Consider the following 25,083-nt stretch of genomic DNA (forward strand, 5'->3'; position numbering starts at 1 on the left):
CCATTGCTGGGTATCTACTCAAAGGACTTAAGGGCAAAGACACAAACGGACATTTGCACACCAATGTTTATAGCAGCGTTATTTACAATTGCAAAGAGATGGAAACAGCCAAAATGTCCATCAACAGACGAGTGGCTAAACAAACTGTGGTATATATATACGATGGAATATTATGCAGCTTTAAGACAGAATAAACTTATGAAGCATGTAATAACATGGATGGACCTAGAGAACATTATGCTGAGTGAGTCTAGCCAAAAACTAAAAGACAAATACTGTATGGTCCCACTGATGTGAACCGACATTCGAGAATAAACTTGGAATATATCATTGGTAACAGAGACCAGCAGGAGTTAGAAACAGGGTAAGATAATGGGTAACTGGAGCTGAAGGGATACAGACTGTGCAACAGGACTAGATACAAAAACTCAAAAATGGACAGCACAATAATACCTAATTGTAATGTAATTATGTTAAAACACTGAATGAACCTGCATTTGAGCTATAGTTTTTTGTTTGTTTGTTTGTTTGTGTCTTTTTATTTTTATTTTTTTCTCTATATTAACATTCTATATCTTTTTCTGTTGTTTTGCTAGTTCTTTTCCTAAATCGATGCAAATGTACTAAGAAATGATGATCATACATCTATGTGATGATGTTAAGAATTACTGATTGCATATGTAGAATGGAATGATTTCTAAATGTTGTGTTAATTTTTTTTTTCTTTAATTAATTAAAAAAAAAAGCCTACAAGGATTTACTAAACTGAACTAAGTGCAATGAGATAAGGCTAAGCTGTCAGATTCCCATTTGGGAGAAAGGATCAAGTTTCCTAAAAATTGCTGTTTTGCACCATGAAGAAACCAACATATACTAGGGCATGGAATTTTATTCCATGGAGATTTTTCTGCCACAGTAAGAAAACAGAATGAGGAATGAATCTTAATTGTTCTCTTCATCAAAAGTGGTAAAACTGGCCATGAAGTCAGTTTTTGTAAGCAGACTGGAAGCAGATAGTAGAACCAGTTTCCTGTAGCCATAGACCACTGCCTTGCATCTAGCTAAAGCAAAGATTAACTCAAAGAATTATCAAAGTTGCCATTAACTGGACTAAATGGTAAAGTTCAACACTTTATTATTTTGAAGGAAGATGCCTAAAAATAACAATTGAATTAAATTGTAATTTAATTTACCTGGGTAAGAAAAATCAAAACAAATCAATACTTACTAAGGAGTTGTCCATGTAAGGTCAACTGATGAGGATGAACCCCTCTACACGTGATGTGAAGATACAGCATAAAGCCCTATTTGGCAAATCTAAATTTCTATTAACTACGGTCAGAATAAGGGAGACCTGAGAGCTATGTCTTTCAGTATACAGATGGCATAATAGAAACTATTCCCAGGGACAATGTATATTCTATTAATCACATTGAACAGGTTGCATTATTCGTTTTTCTTCTCTCTTTGTTTAAGAAGCTTCTTGTGATGGTTTGAAGGGATGATGTGATGTACCCTAGAAAAGCCATGTTTTAATCGTGATTCAATCTTGTGGAAACAGCTGTTTTTTTAAATCTTATTCAGCACTTTAGGTTGGAAAGTTGATTAGATTATCTCCACAGACATGTGGCTCACCCAAAAGTGTGTTTTAACCTTAATTATATGGAGATGTGACTCCACCCATTCCAGGTGGGTCTTGATTCGTTTAGTGGAATCCTTTAAAACAGGAAACATTTTTTGGAGAGAATGAGAGACCCTTGAGAGAGAACACGAGAACCATGAGAGCCCATGTAGCAGAATGCCCCCAGGGAGCCTTCATGAAACAAGCCTGGAGAGAAAGCTAGCAGACGTCACCATGTTCACCATGTGCCTTTCAGTTGAAAGAGAAACTGTGAACTTCATTGGCCTTTCTTTAGTGAAGGTAACCTCTTATTGGTGCCTTAATTTGGACATTTTTACAGATTTGCTTTAATTGGGGCATTTCCATGGCTTTAGAACTGTAAGCTAGCAAGTTAATAAATTCCTCCTTTTAAAAGCCAAAAAAAAAAAAAAAAACAGCATGGAACTGGCACAAAGACAAAAGCATTGACCAGAAGAATTGAATCGAGAGTGCAGAAAGAGACCACCAAATTTGCAGTCAAAGCACCCAAATCCTCTGATCTGGAACAAAATAGAGTCTTCAATTATCGGGCATGGAAGAACTGGATATCAATAGACAAGAGAATGAAAGTGGACACCTGTCTTACACCCTACACAAAAATTAACTTAAAGTGGATCAAACACCTAAATATAAGAACTAGCACCATAAAGCTTCTAGAAGAAAATGCAGGGAAATATCTTCAAGACCTAGTAATAGGAGGTACCTTCCTAAAGTTTACACCCAAAGCACAAGCAACAAAAGAAAAAATAGATAAATGGGAACTCCTCAAAATCAAATGCTTCTGCACTATGTTGGTTTGAAAGGATAAATGTCCCCTAGAAAAGCCATGTTTCAATCAAAATCCCATTTCATAAAGGCGAATAATCCCTATTCAATACTGCATATTTGAAACTGTAATGAGATCATCTCCCTGAAGATGTGATTTAATCAAGAGTGGCTGTTAAGCTGGATGAGGTGACAACATGTCTCCACCCATATAGGTGGGTCTTGATAAGTTTCTGGAGTCCTATAAAAGAGGAAACATTTTGGAGAATGAAGGAGATTCAGAGAGAGCAGAGCAGAATGACACAGCCACAAGAAGCAGAGTCTACCAGCCAGTGACCTTTGAAGATGAAGAAGGAAAATGCCTCCTGGGGAACTTCATGAAACAGGAAGCCAGGAGAAGAAGCTAGTAGATGATGCTGTGTTCGCCATGTGCCTTTCCAGATGAGAGAGGAACCCTGACTGTGTTCACCATGTGCCTTTCCAGATGAGAGAGAAACTCTGTGTTCACCATGTGCCCTTCTACTTGAGAGAGAAACCCTGAACTTCACCAGCCTTCTTGAACCAAGGTATCTTTCCCTGGATGCCTTAAATTGGACATTTCTATAGACATGCTTTAACTGGGACATTTTCTAGGCCTTAGAACTGTAAACTAGCAACTTATTAAATTCCCCTTTTTAAGAGCCATTCCGTTTCTGGTATATTGCATTCCAGCAGCTAGCAAACTAGAACATGCGCCTCAAAAGACTCTGTCAAAGGGTGAAGAGGCAGCCAACTCAATGGGAGAAAATATTTGGAAATCACATATCAGACAAAGGTTTGATTTCCTGTATATAGAAAGAAATCATAAAACTCAACAATAAAAGAACAAACAACCCAATTTTAAAATGGGCTAAAAATATGAATAGGCATTTTTCTGAAGAGCAAATACAGATGGCTCAAAAGCACATGAAGAGGGCGGGCCGCGGTGGCTCAGCGGGCAAAGTGCTTGCCTGCCATGCCGGAGGACCTCGGTTCGATTCCCGGCCCCAGCCCATGTAAAAAACAAACAAACAAACAAAATACAATAAAACAAGAAGATGTTTCCCTTTCTTCCTTCCTTCCTTCTCTCTGTCTTTCCTTCCCTTCCTCCCTCTTTAAAAAAAAAAAAAAAAAAAAAAAAAAGCACATGAAGAGATGCTCGTTTTCACTGGCTATAAGGGAAATGCAGATCAAGATTACAATTAGACACCACCTCACACCTATACGAATGGCTATTAAAAAAACAGGAAACTATAAATGTTGGAGAGGATGTAGAGAAACTGGGACACTTATGCACTGCTGCTGGGAATGTATAATGGTGCAACCACTATGGAAAGCTATTTAGCGGTTCCTTAGGAAACTAAATATTGAGTTGCCCTATGACCCAGCAATAACACTACTTGATATATACCCAGAAGAGCTGAAAGCAATGATACAAACAGACATTTTCAGACCGATGTTCACAGCAGCATTTTTCACAATTGCCAAGAGATGGAAACAAACCAAATGCCCATCAACAGAAGAGTGGATCAACAAAATGTGGTATATACATATGATGGAATATTATGCAGCAGTAAGACAAAATGACATTCTGAAGCACATGACAAGATGGATGAGCCTTGAGGACATAAGGGTGAGCGAAAATAGCCAGACACATAGGGACAGATACTGTATGATTCCACTTTTATGACCCGCATAAAGGTATAATCAGAGGCTTATAACTCAGAATATAGGGGACTTAGAGAGACACAGAAGCTAGAGATGGGTGAACCATTAGCTAATGAAGTTGAATTCCAATGTAAGGGAGTAGATAGGAGCAAATGTGATTCTCTAGTTGGTCTAGAAGTAATATTACCATATTGAAGATGAACAAGATTGAAAGGGGTTGTACAGACCTCCGTGGCTGTATTAGTTAGGGTTCTCTAGAGAAACAGAATCAACAGGGAACACTTGCAAATATAACATTTATAAAACTGTCTCACATGACCATGGAAACACAGAGTCCAAAATCCGTAGGGCAGGCTGTGAAGCTGGCGATTCCAATGGAGGTTCTGGATGAACTCCACAGGAGAGGTACACCAGCCGAAGCAGGAAGAGAGCCTGCTCTTCTGAATCATCCTTAAAAGGCTTCTAGTGATTAGATTAAGCATCTGCCATTGCAGAAGATACTCCCCTTGGCTGATTACAAATGGAACCAGCTGTGGATACAGCTGACATGATCATGATTTTAATTCTATGAAACGTCCTCATTGCAACAGACAGGCCAGCACTTGCCCAATCAGAATAACGGGTACCACCACTTGGCCAAGTTGACACATGAACCTGACCATGACAGTGGCCCAGTGACTCACATTAGAAATATGAATGAGTTCTCATAAGAATTACTTCAAAGATATGATCCTTGTATAAAGAGTGTTTAAGTTCAGGGTACGGGAGAAAACTGCTATTGCATGCTATGAGCTATGTTCAAAAGGAAACCATCAGCACTACCACAGCAACAACAGAGGTTTAGATTTCCTATTTGATCAGGGTGTGTTTATTAGTTTTCTGACCCTTGGGAACAATGAAATTATCTAAAATTGAGAATGTTGATGGACTGTGGACTTTGGGCCCTCTATATGATGAATGAAGGTTCTGCTGCTACAAAAAGGAACAATGTCGTGAGGCATGCAACGATGTGAATGAATATGTGGGACATCTGGTGAGACAAAATAAGCCAGGAGCAAAAAAACAACAATGGTATGATCACCTTTAGAAAATGCTTATAAGATAACAGGGACCTATACTGTAAGCTTTTAGAGCAGACACATTAAGTCTGGAGTGATAATTATTATTTCTGGAATTTGAGAGCCTGTTTTATATATATAACCTGATATTTAGAGGTAAGAACGAAGTTGAACATTGGGGTTAAAGTAATTCAGAACACAGGGGTAAGGAAGACAGTGTCTATATTTTAAAACCACACATACTCTTTGAGACCAAGGCAAGAAAGGTTTCTTTGATCTAGAACTGAAATTTTCTGTAGTGATAATCTAATTCAACCTATCCGTATAGCTCATTGAACAACTGAAACACAGGAAACACAGAATAAGAAAGAGGTCCTTTAATCCTGTATAGATTATTGTAATGTGTGGAAACATCCTAGAGTATATTAAGCAGATAACCAAAAGGTACTGGCAAAGTCCCCTGAGGGAGAGGAGAAAGACTAGGAAACTATTACACCTTACCATCAGGGAATCCCCTGATACTGTGTCAAACTTTAGGGATACCCAAATCAATAGGCCATGCCCTCTATCATGAGGCTTACTCTTGTTAAGCTTTTGTAGGTAGCAGAGAAGTTTAGACTACCAATAGGCATCCCTAAATTACCTCTGAAGGACCTCTGTTGTTGCTCAGATGTGGCCGCAGTCTCTATAAGCCCAATTCTGCAAGTGAAATCACTGCCCTTCCCCCCACCTGGGACATGACATTCAGAGGTGAAGGTCTCCCTGGGGACGTGGGAGAGGACTCGCAGGGATGAATCCACACCTGGCACCATGGGATCAACAATTCCATCCTGACCAAAAGGGGGGAAAGAAGTGTAATCAATAAAGTATCAGTGGCAGAGAGAGTTCAAATAGAGTTGAGAGGTGACTCTGGAAGTTGCTCTTATGCAAGCTTTGGGTAGACCTTAATACTTGTCATAACCTGTCAACCCCCAACCAGGACCATTCCAGCCAATCCTAAAGAACACCAAGGGCAATTTAAAAGATTCCACCAGGGTTCAAGGCACTAGAGTAACTTTCCAGAAACCTACAACCTCCAGATGTGTCCAGGATCAAGATAAGTCCTGAAACCTAGTCCAGCCTCTCCAGAACATCAGATAGTTCCATCTCACTACCCCATATTAGTGACAGACCCTTCAAACAGCAAAAATTTAGAATTGCCATAGTCCAAACAACCCCAAAGAGAGGTATGGAAAGTCAAAGGTGATGGTGGAATTATATATAGAAGATAGGACTTAACATATGAATATGACTGCTGAATGATTAAATTGATATCTCTTTTAGTTGCCAGTATTTTAGAGGAGCTAGAAGTAAAAACCTAAAATTGTGAAATTGTAACCCATGTCAGAGTCTGAAATATGTTCTACAACTAAATGTGGTGCTGTGCTTTGAAATTTATAGTTTTTTGTATATATGTTATTGTTCACAAAAAAAGAAGGAAAAAAAAGTCAATGGTAATGAAAAAAAGCATTTAAGCCCTCTAGCCTCTTATATTCTGGAGCAGCTAGAAGGAAAAAATATGAGAGGATCGTATGGTAGCCCACGACAAACTCTGGGATATGTCCTATAACTACCTGTTGAAGAGTGCTTTGAAAACTACTGCTTTTTTATTTCTTTGCTTTGTATATATGTTACACTACACAATTTAAAAAGTTAAAAAAAAAAGGTACAAAGGAAAAAATGTATGCATGAATGGTCAGTCACAAACACATACACAATCAGAAAGAGAAGGATAAACTTCGCCTCCTTATCCACATGGCTACTGTAGAAAAGAAAGCATTTGATATCCAGTGTCTGTGAAAAGGATACAAGGTCAATGATAGATCCTCTGTTAAAGGAAAATTGATAACAACCCCAAGAAAAACACAGCATCTGACTATCCAAGAGATAGCAAAGGCTATTTCTCAAAGAGAGGCTCTTTCTTGGCTGAGGATGTCCACTGGGAGGGCAGTTCCAGGGTAGACTTCTGCTTTTCTGGCCACCTGTGATTCTTATCCCCTATGGAGCTCCTTTGGGTCATGTTGCAATGAACCTAAAAACCTAACTTGACTTTGGGGTTCCTCAACCCTGATATCCAGGTAATAAAACAGCAAGACTCAGGTGTACGAAAAAATCTTGGCCCTCCATAAATCTTCCCTCACCCCGGGTCTTGATGTAATTAGTCAACTGGGCATCCAGACCACAGTTATAGCAACAGAACTGATTAATAGCTACTGTGCACTGGCTCTTGGGAAGGACTAGGCCATTCCGATACTTCCACAAACTAGAGGAGGGAATGTTCATCTTCACAAGAAAACAGACTGGTTGGTCTAGGGTCAACTTTATAGAGAAACGACAAATGCAGAGAGGATGAGATAGCAGGAGGGAGTGGTAGGCACTGGCTAGCAGGACATCTGATATGGAAGCCCATTACCTGGGTTTGAGCCCTATCTCTCTATTCATTCTGTGTCTTGGCCACATCACTTTAACTCTTCTCAAAATCAGTTTCTCATCTATAAAATGGAGATAACAGACCTACTTTGGATTGAGTAAAAATGTACACGTCTGTTACACAGGTCACAGATGTTTAAAACTATTACTTTCCTTTCTTCCTTCTTTCTACCTTTAAATTTCTCACCTGGAAGACTGAAATAATGAATCTCACTCACAGGGATGTTTAGATGATTTAAAAAGAGGATGTATCTCAAGGTGTTTAATGAAACTCTGAAGTTATCTCCAATCGTTCTGAGAGATGAGGGCCAGTCTCAATCATAACAAAGGGAAAGCTGAAAAAAATCAATGCTTATACCTCAACAAAACTACAGCTTTCTTGAAAGGCATAAAACAAAAATCTAAAATAAATGGAGAGAGTTACATTATTTGTAGACGAGGAAATTCAATTTTATAAAGATTTCAAACCATCTATATATAAACTTAGGAATATCAATCAGAATTTCAATTATTCCTTTTTTTTTCCTTGGAACTTGGTAAGTCGAATTCAGTTCAAATAAAAAACAGGTATAAGAATGGCCAAGAAACTTTAAAATTTTTCAAAAAGACAAATCATAACAGGGACTACCTATGAAACTACAGTAATTAAGAGTTACTGGTGCTGGCCCCAAAACAAAGGACAATAATGGAAATAACAGTATCATTTATTGAGTGCCAACAAATGGGCCAGTTGTCTCACAACAACTCTCTGAGGTGGAATGGTACTATGATATTATTCCCATTTTAAAGATGAGGAAACTGAGTAGAAAGCATCTTAACCAAGCTCACATAACTAATAAGTTGCAAAAGGATTTTGGGAAAAGAATTGGACAGAAACAAGTCTGTCAAAATGTGGGAATTTAGCATATGAAAAAGAGGGCATTTCAAATCAAAAGGGAAGAGCTGGAGTATTTCATCAATAGTGCTGGTACAATTGAATAAGCAATACAGAAAATTGCTATTTCACATAATATATAAAAATAAATTCCAAATGGTTTAATCTCCTAAATATTCTGATACTGAATTATAAACGTACAAAAAGGAAAAAAGGAATTTGATAATTTAATAATTTTTTTTTTAATTCCTTTAATTATACTATTCACTGCCGGTGAGGTGCAGTGAGTCAGACATTCTCACATTCTACATGTGAACCTAGAAGTGGGTTAAATTCCTCTGGAACACTGCTTGGTAAAATGTCTCAGGAATCTTAATTCACATTCTTCGATAACAGCAATTCTCAACTTCTAGAAAATAGCTCAAAATGTTGACAATATTTTGTGCACAACGATACTTCCCTCAGAAAATTCAGAACCTCACAAATACCCAACAGTACAGAAATGTCGAGTTAATAAAATACTTTCTAAAGTATATTCTTGAGGAATTTCAATGAGAGATATTTTATAATAAAAGATTTTCAAAATATCACTAAAAATTGTATATATGTCAAAATTTCAATCGTCTATATAAAATGTGCAGAGACAAAAACTAGAAGGAAACACATCAAAAGTTTATAGTATTTGTCTGAGTCTTGGATTTTTTTTCTTGTTCATACCCTCATGCACTCTCCATAATAAAAATGCATTCATCTGAAAACCAGAAAATAAAGTTCAAGTTCATTTAGATAACGACAGTTCATTCTTTTAAATTCCAACAGGGGTTACATTTCTCTCTTGAGACTCCATGCTGCCTTAAAAGGTTGGACGTTTCACTGTACTGAACCACACATTTGATAGCAGAGGCAATCTGTACCTCCGCTGAGGGCTGACAGAAACCTGACATCCTCCCTCCCCTTCTCCCGTCAATTCCCGTCCATAGTCTGCCCCTCTGGCAGCCCCACGCTTTGCTCACTCCAGCTCGATGCCCTCAGTTTGACTCACATAATTTCCTTTCACTCATCTGTTCTGGGTAACTATCAAGTTCCTTCCAAAGTCCCTCCACAAACATTCACAGAGCGCCTCCTTGGGCCGGCGGGCACCTGCAGAAAACATTTCGGCTTCCGGCGACTGAGGAGACTGTGACCGGAAATGCTTCCTACTTCCGGGGCCGTCTGGCGCTCTGGGCACAGCCAATCCATGGGCATGTCTCACAGCGTCCTCGTGCTCAGCCTCTTCCCATTTCTGCCTTTGAGTCTCTCTAAACATCCCACGTGTGGGCATCTTTCCATTTCACCTGCCTCTTCTCCTGGCCATGCCACAATCACCTTGTTACCCGGATGATTCCTAACTGTCCGGCTCCCATCTCAACGCTGAAGCCAAAGGCATCTTCCTAAAATGCCAATCTGAATATATGATTACCCTATTTAAAACCCTACAACACACAAGGCTGTGAAAGTAGTTAACACCACTGAGTTGTATATTTGAATGCGGTTAAAATGGGAAATTTTAGATTGCATATATTTTACCAGAATAAAATTTTTTAAAACCATAGAACTGCCACAACATAAACCATAAACTCTACGATGGACTATAGTTAATAGTATGATATAATAATATTGTTTCATTCATTGTAACAAAAGTACTGCACTAATGCAAAGTGTTAATAAAATAAGGAAAACTGTGTGTAAGAGGGGATATATGGGAACTCTGTTCTTTCTGCATAATTTTTCTGTAAACCTACAACTTCTCTAATAAAATAAGTTAAAGTTTAAAAGCCACAGCACCCCTTTCCACCATCCTCAATCCCCACCAACACTGCTAAGACAAATTCTAAAGTCTTTAACATGGCTATGTTACTGATCATTCCTAACTTCTTTAGTTTATCAGTTACCACTCATTTATTTATATATTTAATTACTCCATAAGCTTTGGTTGAGCAATTTCCAAGTGTCAGGCACTGTGTTGGGTCTAGGGGATACAGTCATGAAAGACAGACATACTCCCTGTCCTCATGGAAGTCAGTCTTCATGACAGTTGCTTTTTGTCTTGCTACTCACAGTGTGCTGTATGGACCAGTATCATGGGCATCCATGGGGAGCAGAATCTCAGGCCTTTTCCCTACTGAATAGAAACATGCATTCTGACTCACAGGTGATTTCCTATGCACCTGAAAGTGTGAGAAGTAGCTTTGGGTCTCTCTCCACTGTTGCCCTCTCCATGTGCAATTTGAAGCAATTGTGTAAGTTGGGGAAAACAGTATGAACTGATCAGTTAAATTGCTCCTCTCATGAATATTTGATAAGGTTCTTGTTACTAACTAAATCAAGATTTCCTGATCTCTCTTTCTGCCAAGAGTTAGTGTTTTTCCTATTGACTTACTTATGGTAAGCTGCTGGCTAAATGCACTTGTAGATTTTAAACCTTCTTGAGGGTTGCTTCAAGTAACAACACTCAACTGATGAGAAGAAGAAAAATCTAAACAGCAATAGAGAGAAAGAAGATGTTTTACTATTCCAACCACATAATGAAATAGTTCAGATTAGTCAGAATACTCACTGTTCTTCCTGTACCTCAAAATTTCAAAGGAATTCATCTCGTAGTTCTCAAACGTCTGCCGTACCTTTTCAATTGTGTCTTTATCGGTCAGCTCCCCATACATAAAACTGCAAATCAACCAAAGAACTCAAGTAAGATCAACAAGTATTTATCAATCTGTAAGTTTTGTTAAAGCTCTGTTCTATGTCCAGTACTGTGCTGTGCATTGTGGAACACATATACATACACACACACACAATGGAAACATTCATTAATTCAAAAAAAATTTACTGATTCAACTGTGAACAAGATTCCATTCCTTCTCCCAGAAAATTAACAGTCTGACAAGAGATGTGCCCTAGCAATTAGAAAACAGTCTGATAGGTGCTATGATGGGAGCACCCTCCAGGTACTACAGAGCACACAGAACATTTATTTAGATCGTCAGAGAAAGCTTCCCAGGGGTAATGACATGAGATATAAAGAGCAGGTGGAAAATAAGCTGGGAAAAGAACATTCCAGACAATAGATGAGCATATGCAAAGACACAGAGGTGAGTGTGATTCACTCCGGAATCCGAAAGTCCTTTAGTTAGTATGGCTGGAATGTAGACTATGAGAGAAAATTTTGCAAGAGATAATACAGAGAGGTAAGTAGAGGGCAGATCATGGAGGAGACTATGGCACTGTAAGTCATATAAAGTAATTTAAACTTTATCCCAAAAGCAATGAGGAGATACTGGAGGATTTTGAACAAAAAAAGTAACATAATCATGTTTGCATCTTGTAAACTCTGGGAGACTTTCTGATAAAGAAGGCAGAGTAAATTTGGGTCACAGATTTTTCTTCTTCTGATTTCCAAACAAAATAAACAAGGAATAGAAAAAAATCACATAAATTTGTTCACCAACCAAGGAAAAGGGTGCAATGTAATGCTCTACACATCAAGAAACAGGTAAGGAAAGAAAAAGATGATTCAGTCGCCATCTGTGCAACTCTCTTCCCTTGTCCTCCACCCCCACCCCAAGCAAAAAACAACATTGAGCTAAAAAAACAAACACATAGTTTTAAAAAAAGTGAGATGATAAAATCCTACAAAGTTTTACTCTCTGTAAGAGAGTAAATACTTGCAGTATTCTCTCGATCCTATAAATACTCCTCTTTGCTGCTCAAACTTAGAGAAAAGTAGACTAAGGAGGTAAATAAGCAGCATTAAAAAGAAATAGACAACCTCAGGATAGTAGAGGCTCCTACCTACTAAACTGTGCATTATCCTGAGTCAGTTATTGAATTAAAGGAATGGTCTAAAGGTTAAGATTTGTCCCTCTGGGAACAAGATACACCCCAACTAAGTGAACTGTGGCACTGGAGGACAAAATATGTGAGGAGAAAAGCCATCCCGCAAGGGAGCTGAGAGGTCCAAGTCCCCTGACAAGATGGCCCATGGCTCCAGCAGGCCTTTCCCATGCCCAACCCCTCAGGAAAGACAAAACACTCACTCATTAAGTGTCCAGTAATGTAGGAACAGTGACATGCGTTCTTCCAACCTTCTATACCTGAGCATAACTAATGTAGTCTAACTTTTTCTTCAAGACTTGAGTCATGCATAGAACTTCAACGTTAAAAAAGAGCCTTGCAGCTTATCCAGTGCAATTCCTGATCCAAAAACTGAACCAAGTCAATTGGCATGCTTAGCTTGACATAGGAATTGCCTTAGACTTGCTGCAGGCTTCAAAACACCAGCCCCCTTTAAGAAAAAAGCCCTAGCTGTTGATTTTATGAATTCTCAGTCACTTCTGTTACTTTATGTCCCTTCCCAACCCAAAAAGAGATGCTGTTATCTGTGGCTGTCACTGTGCCTATTACATGTAGCACTCTGCTTTTGGGTTGTGCCTTTACCAATAAATGAGGAAAGCAGATAACCAAGCTTTAGAAATTATCTTTAGAAAGAACAATAGGGCAAGAGTAAATCAGCCCTGCCTGAGAACAAGAGCATTTCTCCAAGGAGTTAAAAACTTAAGCTCTGCTATCATTTTATTTAGCCAGATTTTAGCTTCCTCCCACTTTCTCTGTCTGAGTTAATTTGCTGGATAAGTGACCTCTATTTCAGTGAAGTGATGGTTAATATGCTTCACAAGGTAAAACAAATCCCTGTAAAGTTGTCTTCAAATAAATAAGGCTTCAAATAAATAATTATACCCAGCTTTTATCAGTATTTTTTCAAGCAGTAGTTTTTTGGTAAGTGTAAGTTTCTTTCACCTAGACATCAAATTTTAAATGCCTGCAATACAAGAAATAAGTAACGGAGGCTCCTGAGCTATTAGGAATATAGTTAACACAAAGGTATTTTTACTTCATTCTTAGAGAGGGACTTATCTACCCTCATATAATTAAATAAGTTGCTTAGAATTATGCATAAAAGAAAAGTTGTCTAAATTACCCAGTTACTTTATCTGATTTCCTTGAAGTGTCTAATTATAGCAGATTAGAAGCAAGAAAAGGAAAGAAGAGGCTGCTCAAATCACACTAAAAAGCAAAGCTCACACCCAAGATTTGTTCTGATTTTATATGTGTGTATACAGACATATATGTAGAAGATAGACAAGATGATATATAGGTAGAGTAGATAGATATAGAGATAAAGATGAAGATGTTTAAGAGGATAACAGCACTCCAGGAAAATAAAAGAATTCAGCTGCATTACTTGCGAGCTCTAATTTCTGAATCTTTGAGCAGTGGAGGAAAAAAGTTACGAAAATTTTCCATTTCCTAGTCCCCAAAATGTAAAAGTTAAGAAAAATCAAAATATTTTCAAAACAATCAATATTTTTCACCAAACTACAGGTATTTACAGATTTAATACCATGAAAATGTAACTTTTGAAAAGAGAAAAACTATCTGTCTTCTTAGATGAGCTTATTTCCTGAGTCGGCTGCTTTGAGAAAATGATTCCTCTTCATGCAGATACCCCTGCAGACAGAAGACTGTGAAGAAGGCAAGGGGTGAGGGGTGAGGGCTCTGCAGGAGGAAGTCAGGATCCAGGCTACATGCCTGGCTCAACATAAGAGAACACTTTGAAACAGCTTCCTAATGCCAGGTCCAGGGTGCTGCTTGGTTAGTAATCCTGTTAAATACACAGGCTACGCTGTTAGCACAACTTGCTTCTGCCTTTAAGGTAGAGATCAGAAAGAATCGTAACAGCTTGCATTAGAGCATTACAAAATAGCAGTTCTCTCCTCTTTTTTTCTGATGTAAAGAATTTTGGCTGAGGAAAAGCTCTATGACCAAGGCCCTTGTTTCCAATATTATTTTGATTCTAAAATTTTCATAACTTTTAAAAAATTAATCTTCCAAAAGTCATTTAATTTAATTTTCTAATTTACATATTTAATCTAAAGTTTTATCAACTTTTAAGTTCACACTTTATAGAAAAAATGGTTTTTCTGAATTTTTTCTCCCCCCATCTTGCTGACTACAAGTTCACCAAGGCTAGGGACTGTATCTTAAGTCTTCTTTGATTTTTCTAATGCAGTGGCTGACCTAGAAATGATATTGCAATAAATATCCTGACTGAACACCAAATGGATAAAGGAAATTTCCAATCTAAGCCATTTCCTTTTTCCAAAAATACCATGATAGATTGTTCATCAGAACAACCCCAAACATAAATACCTGCAGGTACTGCTTTTTTGTATCACTTCTGCCCTATGGTAGCCAGACAGCTTGCAAAATCCATCATTGCTATATACGATAGGCCAGTCCACTATCTGGGCATTCCCTAGCACAAATTTAGTATCTGTTTAAAAAAAAAAGAGAGAGAAGAAAAGAAAAAGGCACATGAGACAAGACCTTAGTTGAGATTCTCTGAGGTCATAAAGTAATGCCAACCAATCGGGGTATTTGTGATTCCCTCCAAAATATAGAGCCTCTTGATCAGGAAAATAACAAAAGAATAGTGAGGAATACAAAAGAACCGTGCTTTACAACTGAATCTTTTGAATACACATGATAAGGTCACCACACATCAAGAAGTTAGCAATCAAGCAAGCAACAAACAATGCAGAAATCCAGTGGATTGCCATGAGTCATATTCAATCCCCAATTTATCTTCCCAGTGAAAGTACACTGATAATACAGAGCAAAAGAGAATCCAAAAGTAATTTCTTCTGGGCTTCACCTGGCATTTTAGTCTTTTGGCCAGAGCGACAGATCTGCCTTCTTGGCTCCAGCATGAGCCCACCATGGGGGAGAAGGTTTTAGAGAGGCAGAGGAAAGGAGACTGTGCACGGCCCATGGAACACACACATACCATAGATAACCATTGCCTTCGTAAGAAATGCTGATCCAGCCCTGACACCAAATACTAATGCTTCATAGAGGATGAGCCAAATGTTTGCAATGACAAAACCTGCTCACAGCCAGACACTGCATTTCAAGCTCTTTCACAAGCACCAACTTACTACTCACTTTGACGTGAGTTTTAATTAAGCCATATATGGCTTAGTGTCTTCTCACTACTTCCCATAACTTTGAAGATCAAAAGTCTTCAAAATTTGAATCAAAAAGATCAAAAAAATATTTTTTGGTACTCAGGAAATCAGCTCTCCCTCTTTCACTGTCAAGAACTTCGACTAAGCAAACAACATCCAGAACTTAAACGTGGTACTTTAGCTTGACTACCTCTTCTCCACAAATACCTCCACCCACTGATAAAAAAAGAACATACACACACCGTAGGTTGTTATAAACTTACAGGGGTACGTTGTATAGGTAGAGTGAAATAATGGTGTTATATAATTTCCTCATTTAGCTGGGAGGTTTATTTAATTCGAATACAACATTTACTATTTATTCACAATATGGGTAATTGTCCAGTCTCATCTCTATGGGGACGCATAGAGGAATGGGGGTAGAGAAAGAATAACTAAATACAGTAATCTTGTCTTGATAATGATTTAACCTACTTAAAAGGAAAATAGATACAACTTTTATGAAGTGAAACTGTAAACCTGTTGTGCTAGTTTGAATATGTTATGCACCCAGAAAAAAAACATGTTCTTTTAATCCAATCTTGTGGGCGCGACCTACTATTGGGTAGGACCTCTCGATTAGGTTGTTTCCATGAAGCTGTGACCCTGCCCATTCAAAGTGAGTCTTAACCTGCTTACTGAAGTCCTTTAAGAGGGAGATATTTTGGAGAAAGCACAGATGCTTGGAGAAAGAAAATGTCCTGGGAGATTCCAAGCTAAGAGACAAAATCTAGAGTTTGCTTGGGAGAAGCTAAGGGAGGACCCACAGATGCTTGAAGAAAAATGCCCCAGAATAAGCCAGAAAGATACACAGGAGCTGAGAGAGCCATTTTGAAACCAACCCAGGAGAGAAGGGCCAGCATACATCTCCAAGTGCCTTCCCATGTGACAGAGAAACCCAAGACACAATTGGCATTTCTTGAGTGAAGGTATCCTCTTGTTGATGCCTTAATTTGGACATTTTCATGGCGTTAGAACTATAAATTTGTAACTTAATAAATCCCCTTTGTAAAAACTAATCCATTTCTGGTATATTGCATTCAGGCTAGCAAACCAAAACACCTGCTAATTTATAAGTCTTCTTTTTTTTTTTTATTAATTAACGGAAAAAAAAAAAAGAAATTAACCCAACATTTAGAAATCATACCATTCTACATATGCAATCAGTAATTCTTAACATCATCACATAGATGCATGATCATCGTTTCTTAGTACATTTGCATCGGTTTAGAAGAACTAGCGACACACCAGACAAAGATATAGAATGTTAATATAGAGAAAAGAAACAAAAGTAATAATAATAGTGAAAAAAAACGAACAAACAAAAACAAACAAACTATAGCTCAGATGCAGCTTCATTCAGTGTTTTAACATGATTACTTTACAATTAGGTATTATTGTGCTGTCCATTTTTGAGTTTTTGTATCTAGTCCTGTTGCACAGTCTGTATCCCTTCAGCTCCAATTACCCATTATCTTACCCTGTTTCTAACTCCTGCTGGTCTCTGTTACCAATGACATATTTCAAGTTTATTCTCTAATGTCGGTTCACATCAGTGGGACCATACAGTATTTGTCCTTTATTTTTTGGCTAGACTCACTCAGCATAATGTTCTCTAGGTCCATCCATGTTATTACATGCTTCATAAGTTTATTCTGTCTTAAAGCTGCATAATATTCCATCGTATGTATATACCACAGTTTGTTCAGCCACTCTTCTGTTGATGGACATTTTGGCTGTTTCCATCTCTTTGCAATTGTAAATAACGCTGCTATAAACATTGGTGTGCAAATGTCCGTTTGTGTCTTTGCCCTTAAGTCCTTTGAGTAGATACCCAGCAATGGTATTGCTGGGTCGTATGGCAATTCTATATTCAGCTTTTTGAGGAACCGCCAAACTGCCTTCCACAGTGGTTGCACCATTTGACATTCCCACCAACAGTGGATAAGTGTGCCTCTTTCTCCGCATCCTCTCCAGCACTTGTCATTTTCTGTTTTGTTGATAATGGCCATTCTGGTGGGTGTGAGATGATATCTCATTGTGGTTTTGATTCGCATTTCTCTAATGGCTAGGGACATTGAGGATCTCTTCTTGTGCCTTTTGGCCATTTGTATTTCCTCTTCTGGTAGGTGTCTGTTCAAGTCTTTTTCCCATTTTGTAATTAGGTTAGTATAAGTCTTCTTTTAATGAAAATCTGCAACCAGTCCTCCCCTCCCCCTTAAGTGCAAACTAGGTATGAAGCACAATGCAAGATGCCAGGAATGTCCAGATTGATGCAATATGGTCCCTGCACTCAAGGAAATTACAATTTTTCAGGGGAAATAGACATGTGACAACTAACTAAACAAACAGATAAGAAAATAATTAACTCTGTTTGAAGGAGGTTAGGGACTGCATCACAAAGGGGTAATGTCAGAACATGCTCCAGTCTAGAAGGATGAGTAAAGTTCATTTAAACATTTGAATGGCCAAGATACAACCAGCAAGGGGGGGTCGGTGTGTGTGTGCAAAAACAATAGATAAAGAAATGAAAGCATGATCCCTGCCTTTGGTAAGCTCAAGAGGTTTTTAGAAGGAAGGGTACATTCGAGTCAGAGGAAACAATATGACCAAAGGTATGACAGCAGGGAACGCAAAGTGGACTTGTGCAGATGGAACAGAGAGCAAGCAGGAAGGATGGCAGGAGATCAGCTCAAAGACCTTTGAGTATCAAAGAGCACTGACTTTATTCTGAAAGCAAAATAAAACCCGCATCTTGATCTTCTCTCCACAAATAAACTCACATTTCTTAAACTGAGCTACTAAGCCTTAAAATAAGTACAAAGTACAATAAATTACCCCTGAGTATATATGAAGTCAAGTCAGCTTAAACATCTCTCTTGTTAATTCCTTGAAACAGCAGTTAATTTCCCTTGAACCACCTATAGCAAGAGAGGAAACGGATTGCATTTTTCATAATAGGAACTTATAGATGATGATTTGGCTACATGTGTTTACTTCCCTTCATATCCTAGACCCCACAATAAGATAAAAGTATATGAATTTAAAAAGTAAAATGGGGCCATGGTAGCTCAGCAGGCAAAGTTCTCACCTGCCATGGCAGAGACCCAGGTTTGATTCCCGTTACCTGCTCATACAAAAAAAAAAAAAAAAAAAAAGGTAAAACTCCACAAGAAAATTAGAATTGGGTAAAACGCAAGTTGAAAAGAAAAATGACTATGAAAGACAGAAACAACATAGAAAACTGAGAAGAATTTTTTCAAATCCCTAATTAGTATCCTTGGAGAAATTCAAGAAGGTAATACATTCGTTAAACAAGAGTACAAAGCTCTAGGGGGATAAAGAGAGAGAGAAAGAATAAGTCAGAGCACATGTAAGTTAAAAATGAGTGACAAAAACTTTGAAGACAGTATGTTGAGTAAAATGTCAGAAACAAAAAGACAAATATTATCATGTTTCACTCATATGTACTAAGTATGACACACAAACTTAGACAACAGAAGTCAAGTGCATGGGTTATCAGGTTGGGGCCTATTGTAAAGTTTCCTAGATTGTAAGCTCTTATAGCAGTCACATCTACTCCAGAATTGTAACTGTATTTCTAAATTCTGAGATGCTGAGCTATTTGTGTATAATCTGGTCATTCCAAGGAACTTCAAGTATTTGCGTGACACCTGAGACTCAGAGCTCTGAAACTCTGAAACTAAGAAAGTAACCATTATTCCATACAGCAACTGTTTAAAAAGTTCAAAAAGTGATCAGACCTCAGCTAGTGATATGAATGAAGCTGATCTGGATAGGACTAAGGTAAATCAGAATACAGGGTAAAGGATGATATGATCTATATTTTAAAACTTAAACTTTAATATGAGACCAAAGGATGAGATATTTATCAGATGCAGAATTTATATTTTTGGTAACACACTATCTAATTTAACTTGTATGATCAATTTATTCAAACGCCATAATTACATGGTATCTGGAATAGGGAGTGAGATCTTGTATACAGGTTAGTGTGATGCTCCAACACATCCCAGAGAAATTTGGGCAGAGAATAAAAAGGTATTTTCAAAGTCCCCTCAGGAAACTGGGGAGAAAGAAGGAAATATTAAACTCCCCTACCTGGGAAATTTCCTGTTATTCTCCCAAGCACTGGGGACAATCAATTTACTAGGCCAACCCCTTTATCTTAGGGCTCGCCCCTGTGAAACATATTTCTGCAAAGGAGAAGGTAAATCTACTTGTAATTATGCTTAAGAATCACAGCCAGAGAACCTCTTTTATTGCTCCTATGTGGGCTCTCTTTCTAAGCCAACACAACAGTTAAAATCACTGCCCTCCCCACTCTGTGGCACACGACTTTCATGGGTGTAAATGTCCCTGGCAACATGGGACAGGACTCCAGGGATGACCATGGGATTGAGAAAGGCTTCTTGACCAAAGGTGGAAAAAAAGAAATGAGATGAGATAAAGCTTCAGTGGCTGAGAGATTTCAAACAGAGTCAAGAGGTTATTCTGAAGTTTATTCCTATACATTGTATAAATATCCCTTTCTACTTTATGGTGTACTGGAGTTGCTGGAGGGAAGTACCTGAAACTGTTGAATTGTATTTCAATAGCCATGATTCTTGAAGACGATTATATAACGATATAGCTTTTACAATGTGACCGTGGCTGACTGTCCATTTATCCAGGGTATGGACAGATAAGTTAAAAACTAAGGATAAAAACTAATTAAATAATAAGGTATGATTAAAGGTAAAAAAAAATAGATAGATTACAATACTAGTGGTCAATGAGAAGGAAGTGTAAAGGGTATGGGATATATGGGCATTTTCTTTTTATTTCTTTTTCCGGGGTAATGCGAATGTTCTAAAAATGATCATGGTGATGAATACACATCTATATGATGATAAAAAATTTGAATACGTAGATGAACTATGTGATGCCTTCGACTGTATACTTTGGATGATTGTATGCTGTCTCAATATATCGGAAAAAAAACTGCATTAATTCAGGGGCATAAGGGTAGTTCAGTGGTAGAATTTTCGCCTGCCATGCTGGAGACCCAGGTTCAATTCCTAGCCCATGCCCTTCCCAAAAAACCAAACAAGCAAGCAAACAACAAACAAGAAAACAAGGATTCAACAGATGGTACTGCAATAAAGGGATACTAACATGGAAAAAGAATGAAATGTGACCCCCACCATACAGCATATAAAAATAAAATAAAATAAAAACTGCACTAAAAAAAAGAAACTACCGCTGGTTGAGTTTTGGTTCAGAGATAAAGAATGACATCCACAATTATCTGAGAAGGTTATTAAGATGTTCCTCCCTTTCCAATTAAAAAATGAGTGACCATGAAAAATTCCACATAAATACTGGAAGATTAAGTAAAATCTCACAGAAAGAGAAAAAGACAAGAAACATAAGAAATATAATACATGGAGGATCAATTCATGTGGAACAATATGCATCTTAATGGTAACAGAAAACAACACAAGAAAAGGCCAGAAGATATTTTTTTTAAATAATTAAAACAAACAAGTGTGAGTGGTGAATAAAGATATTTTCAGACTCAGGGAATTTATTTCTTGCATATTCTTCTTAGGATGTGTACCAGCAAAATGAGGGAGTAAAGAAAGAAAGACCATAACATGGGAACTAGGAAAAAAAAATGGCTCCAAATTTAGAAAGTAGAGAAGAAAGCTAATATAAAGCATCTAACAGATGATTCAGAGAAGAAAAGTTTCAGAGGACAGCTATCCAGAGGTAAAGTAGGTAGATAGTCTGATGATATTGTTGCTATTCAACATATAAAGGCTACAAAGATATATAATTTAGGAAGTGGGGCGGGGAAAGGAATTAGAAACATAAAAGAAAACAAAAAAAAATGTACAAGAAAGAAAACAAAATCACACTATGTCACATAATTGCCATAATAATGTAGACAATTTCCAATTTTTTTAACAAATTTATAGTCAAAGCATGGAATATTTAAATGATCACAATATCTGACTGTAACTTCATCTATTCCAACACTATAAAAATACAGGTGATAAAAGTTAAGAGATAAAGAGAGAAATCATGAGATGGTACCTAAAAAAGAAAGGTATAAACATATTACTTAAAGTTTCAAAGATGACCAATGAAAAAGTAATATGATTATATTAGGAGAATGGCAATAGAGAATACATAGAGATAAAAACTCAAACAAATTAACAGAAGTCAACAGATAATATCTAAAATTGATAAATTTGGAAATAGTTGTGATGCATGTTAGAGATATGGAAGAAACTATAAGAAGCTAAAATTAGAAGGTGTGTCTCTGAGGAGCAGGATGGAGGAACAGACATAGTCATAAGATGATTGCTTTTCTTTATAAGCTCTTCAATATGATTTTTAACAATTAGCATATATTTGTTATAAAAATAACATGTATACTTAATTTTTTATTAATTTAATCAGAAAAGACTAATATATTGATTGAATTTTTCATTTAGTAAGAAAAGATGAGATAGTCTTACCCTAATCAAGAAGCATCCTCCCAAAGAATCTTTGAAGAACCAGCAAGGGCTCCAGAAGCATCTTTCTCTAAGCTCCAGGAAAAAAGTTAAAGGACTGCAGTAAAAGAATAAGAACTGCATCATGAAAAAGCTTCTTAAAAGTGGTAGGCTCTCTTGGCACCATGGCTGGCCCCACACATTTTCAGCTCAGCACAGAACCAGTCTGTACTCCCATTGGGGATTCCTGATCTGGGTTCCAGAAAGAGCAAATAACCCTCATCTCACACTGGAAGCATGTATGCCTGGCCCAATCTCTTTAGTAGTAGCCTGAGGGATTCACCACCCCAGAACTTGCCCTGCATGTAGAAGGCAGTTCACCAAGCACTCCTAAAGAATATAGTGTGAGATCAGTAAAGTGGCTGTCTAGGGGAAGGGATTGCTGGCTGTCCCTTAGGGAAGAGGAGACATTCAGAACTATGTAAATGGGGGATTCCTAGGGCCACATGCTCATGCCCAAGATAAGACAAAACAAACACAAGCTCAGAAAGGGTTAGAGCAGCCCCTACACTTTGGTTTCAAACTATTCTCTAAACTCTTTGTATGAGAGTTTATTCCCTAAAGGAGAATATACACACAGCTCAATCTACAAAGACTGGGAAAGGCATTTTCTTTTATGCTTCTCCTTCCTTTTTCTAAATTCTTTTTATTTTTTTATTAGCTCCTGCATTCAAGAAAACCTCTGCAATAATACTAGCTAGATAAAAACTTAAGGGACATCTCAGAGTCTAAATTCCAACAATAACATATCAAAATATCCAGATGTCAACAAAAGATTTAAAAACATACAAAGAAACCAGAAGTGATAGCCCAGGAAAAGGAGAAGATTAAAGCATTAGAAACCATCAGTGAGGAGAAGCAGACGTGGGACACATTAGACAAAGACTGAAATAAAGATCCTAAATATGCTAGAACTAAAGGAAAACATGGACAAAGACCTAAAGGATATTGGGAAGATGATAAATGAACACAAACAGAATATCAGAGAGAGACAGAAATTATGAAAAGGAAACAAACAGGGCTGAAGGGCACAATAAGAAAAATTAAAAATTCTCAAGAGTGATTAGCAGCAGATTGGAGAAAGCAGAAGAAAGAACCAGTGAACTTGAACATAAAACACTGAAATCATCCAGTCTGAGGAGCAGAAGGATGAAAGAATGAAGAAAAGTGTATAGAACCTGAGGAATCTGTGGGACACCATCAAGCATACCATTATATGCATTGTGGGAGTCCCAGAAGGAGATACATAAAGGGCAGAGAGAATAATGAAAGAAATAATGACTAAAACTTCTCAAATTTAAAGAAAAGCATGAATATACACATCCAAGATACTCAACAAACTCCAAACATAATAAGCTCAAATAGACCCATGCCATGGCATATTATAATCAAATTGGCAAATGTCAAAGTTTGTCATTATGAGAAAATTCTGAAAGCCACAAAGGAGAATAAACATGTCACGTACAAGGGAGTTTCAATAAGATTAAGGGCTGATTTATCAACAGAAACCACAGAATGAAGAAGGAAGTGGGAAGAAATATTTAAAATGCAAAATTTTGGCCCGCCCTCCTCTCCCCTCTTTGTCCGCCGGCCCGCCACGCGGCGCCCACGCCCCACAGCAGCCGACCCGCCCGCCCTCCTCTCCCCTCTTTGTCCGCCGGCCCACCGCGCGGCGCCCACACCCCGCAGCAGCCGACCCGCCCGCCCTCCTCTCCCCTCTTCCCCCTCCTGCTCCGGCGGCTCTCCAACCACCACGGTGCCCTCTTCCACCTTCACCGGCTCCTCCGCCACCAGCCTAAACAGCCTTGCCACCCTCACCTTTCCTCCTCCAGAACAGCTACTGGGGGAGTGGAGACAATACAGAGCAGCTCCCGGAGCCACGACGGAGATCAAAGGGACAGTGTACCCCATCCTGGAACGCCTGACTGTCTGGGAGAACCAGCTCCGATGAGATCACCGAGGGACGCGGGCTTTCCTGGGTGGGACGGCAAGCGGCCGGAGTCCCTCCCTTCCTCCTTCCCAGGCCAGCTGGCACAATTGGGCAGGCAGTCCCCTTGGGCCGCGGCAGCTGGCATCCCCACCATGCGAGGCCCCCCAGACCAACTGAGAGAGTTGGGTCGGAAATCCCCACACTGCGGAGAACGGTGACCAGGGGTCCCTTCCAAATACGTGACTCCCCGGTCCGGCTGGGAACAGTGCACTCTCCCGGGCTGCGACAGCTGGCGCCCTTCCGCCACGCTTGGCGCCCCGGGCCGACTAGGAAATTCGGTCGGGCGCTCTCACGTGCTGCAGCGGCCGGCGACCCTCCCCGCGTTCAGACCCCCAGGCCGGTTGGCACTCTTCCAAGACGCTTCGGCTGCCGAACCTCCCTTACAGCGAGAGTTTTCCAGAGTTAAAGGACCCACAGCAACTATTACTGGTGGATCCCGTAGACAAACGTGTGCCACGAGCGCCACCTACTGGGCAGGATAAGAAAAACAGAACCCAGAGATTTCACAGAAAAATCTTTCAACCTGTGGGGTCCAACACTCAGGGAAATCTGACTAAATGCCCAGACGCCAGCAGAAGATAACGGATCACGCTCAGAAAATTGAAAATATGGCCCAGTCAAAGGAACAAACCAATAGTTCAAATGAGATACAGGAGCTGAAACAACTAATGCTGAATATACGAACAGGAATGGAAAACCTCTTCAAAAACGATAGGGATAAATTGAGGGAGGACATGAAGAAGACATGGGCTGATCAAAAAGAAGAAACAGAAAAACTGAAAAAACAAATCACAGAGCTTATGGAAGTGAAGGATAAAGTAGAAAAGATGGAAAAAACAATGGATACCTACAATGATAGATTTAAAGAGACAGAAGATAGAATTAGTGATTTAGAGGATGGAACATCGGAAT

At 38.6% G+C, this 25,083-nt stretch overlaps 1 protein-coding gene across 6 annotated transcripts in view; it reads right to left on the minus strand.

Annotated features, from left to right (window-relative positions):
* LOC143680933 (voltage-gated delayed rectifier potassium channel KCNH1-like) overlaps positions 1 to 25,083 on the minus strand; it is a 60,579-nt gene that overhangs the window by 12,007 nt on the left and 23,489 nt on the right. For 4 of the 6 annotated variants that reach the window (XM_077157539.1, XM_077157540.1, XM_077157538.1 and 1 more), the window contains 2 exons: positions 14,759 to 14,882; positions 11,109 to 11,215 (listed from right to left, as the gene is read on the minus strand). In XM_077157539.1, coding sequence (XP_077013654.1) covers positions 11,109 to 11,215; positions 14,759 to 14,882 — 231 coding nt within the window. Of the gene's footprint in view, positions 1 to 7,825; positions 7,974 to 10,931; positions 11,028 to 11,108; positions 11,216 to 14,758; positions 14,883 to 25,083 lie in introns of all 6 variants that reach the window. The other 2 variants (XR_013174257.1, XM_077157541.1) reach the window with 2 other exon arrangements.

Source organism: Tamandua tetradactyla, chromosome 4 (genome assembly GCF_023851605.1).
Source record: "Tamandua tetradactyla isolate mTamTet1 chromosome 4, mTamTet1.pri, whole genome shotgun sequence".
NCBI classification, from domain to species: Eukaryota; Metazoa; Chordata; class Mammalia; order Pilosa; family Myrmecophagidae; genus Tamandua; species Tamandua tetradactyla.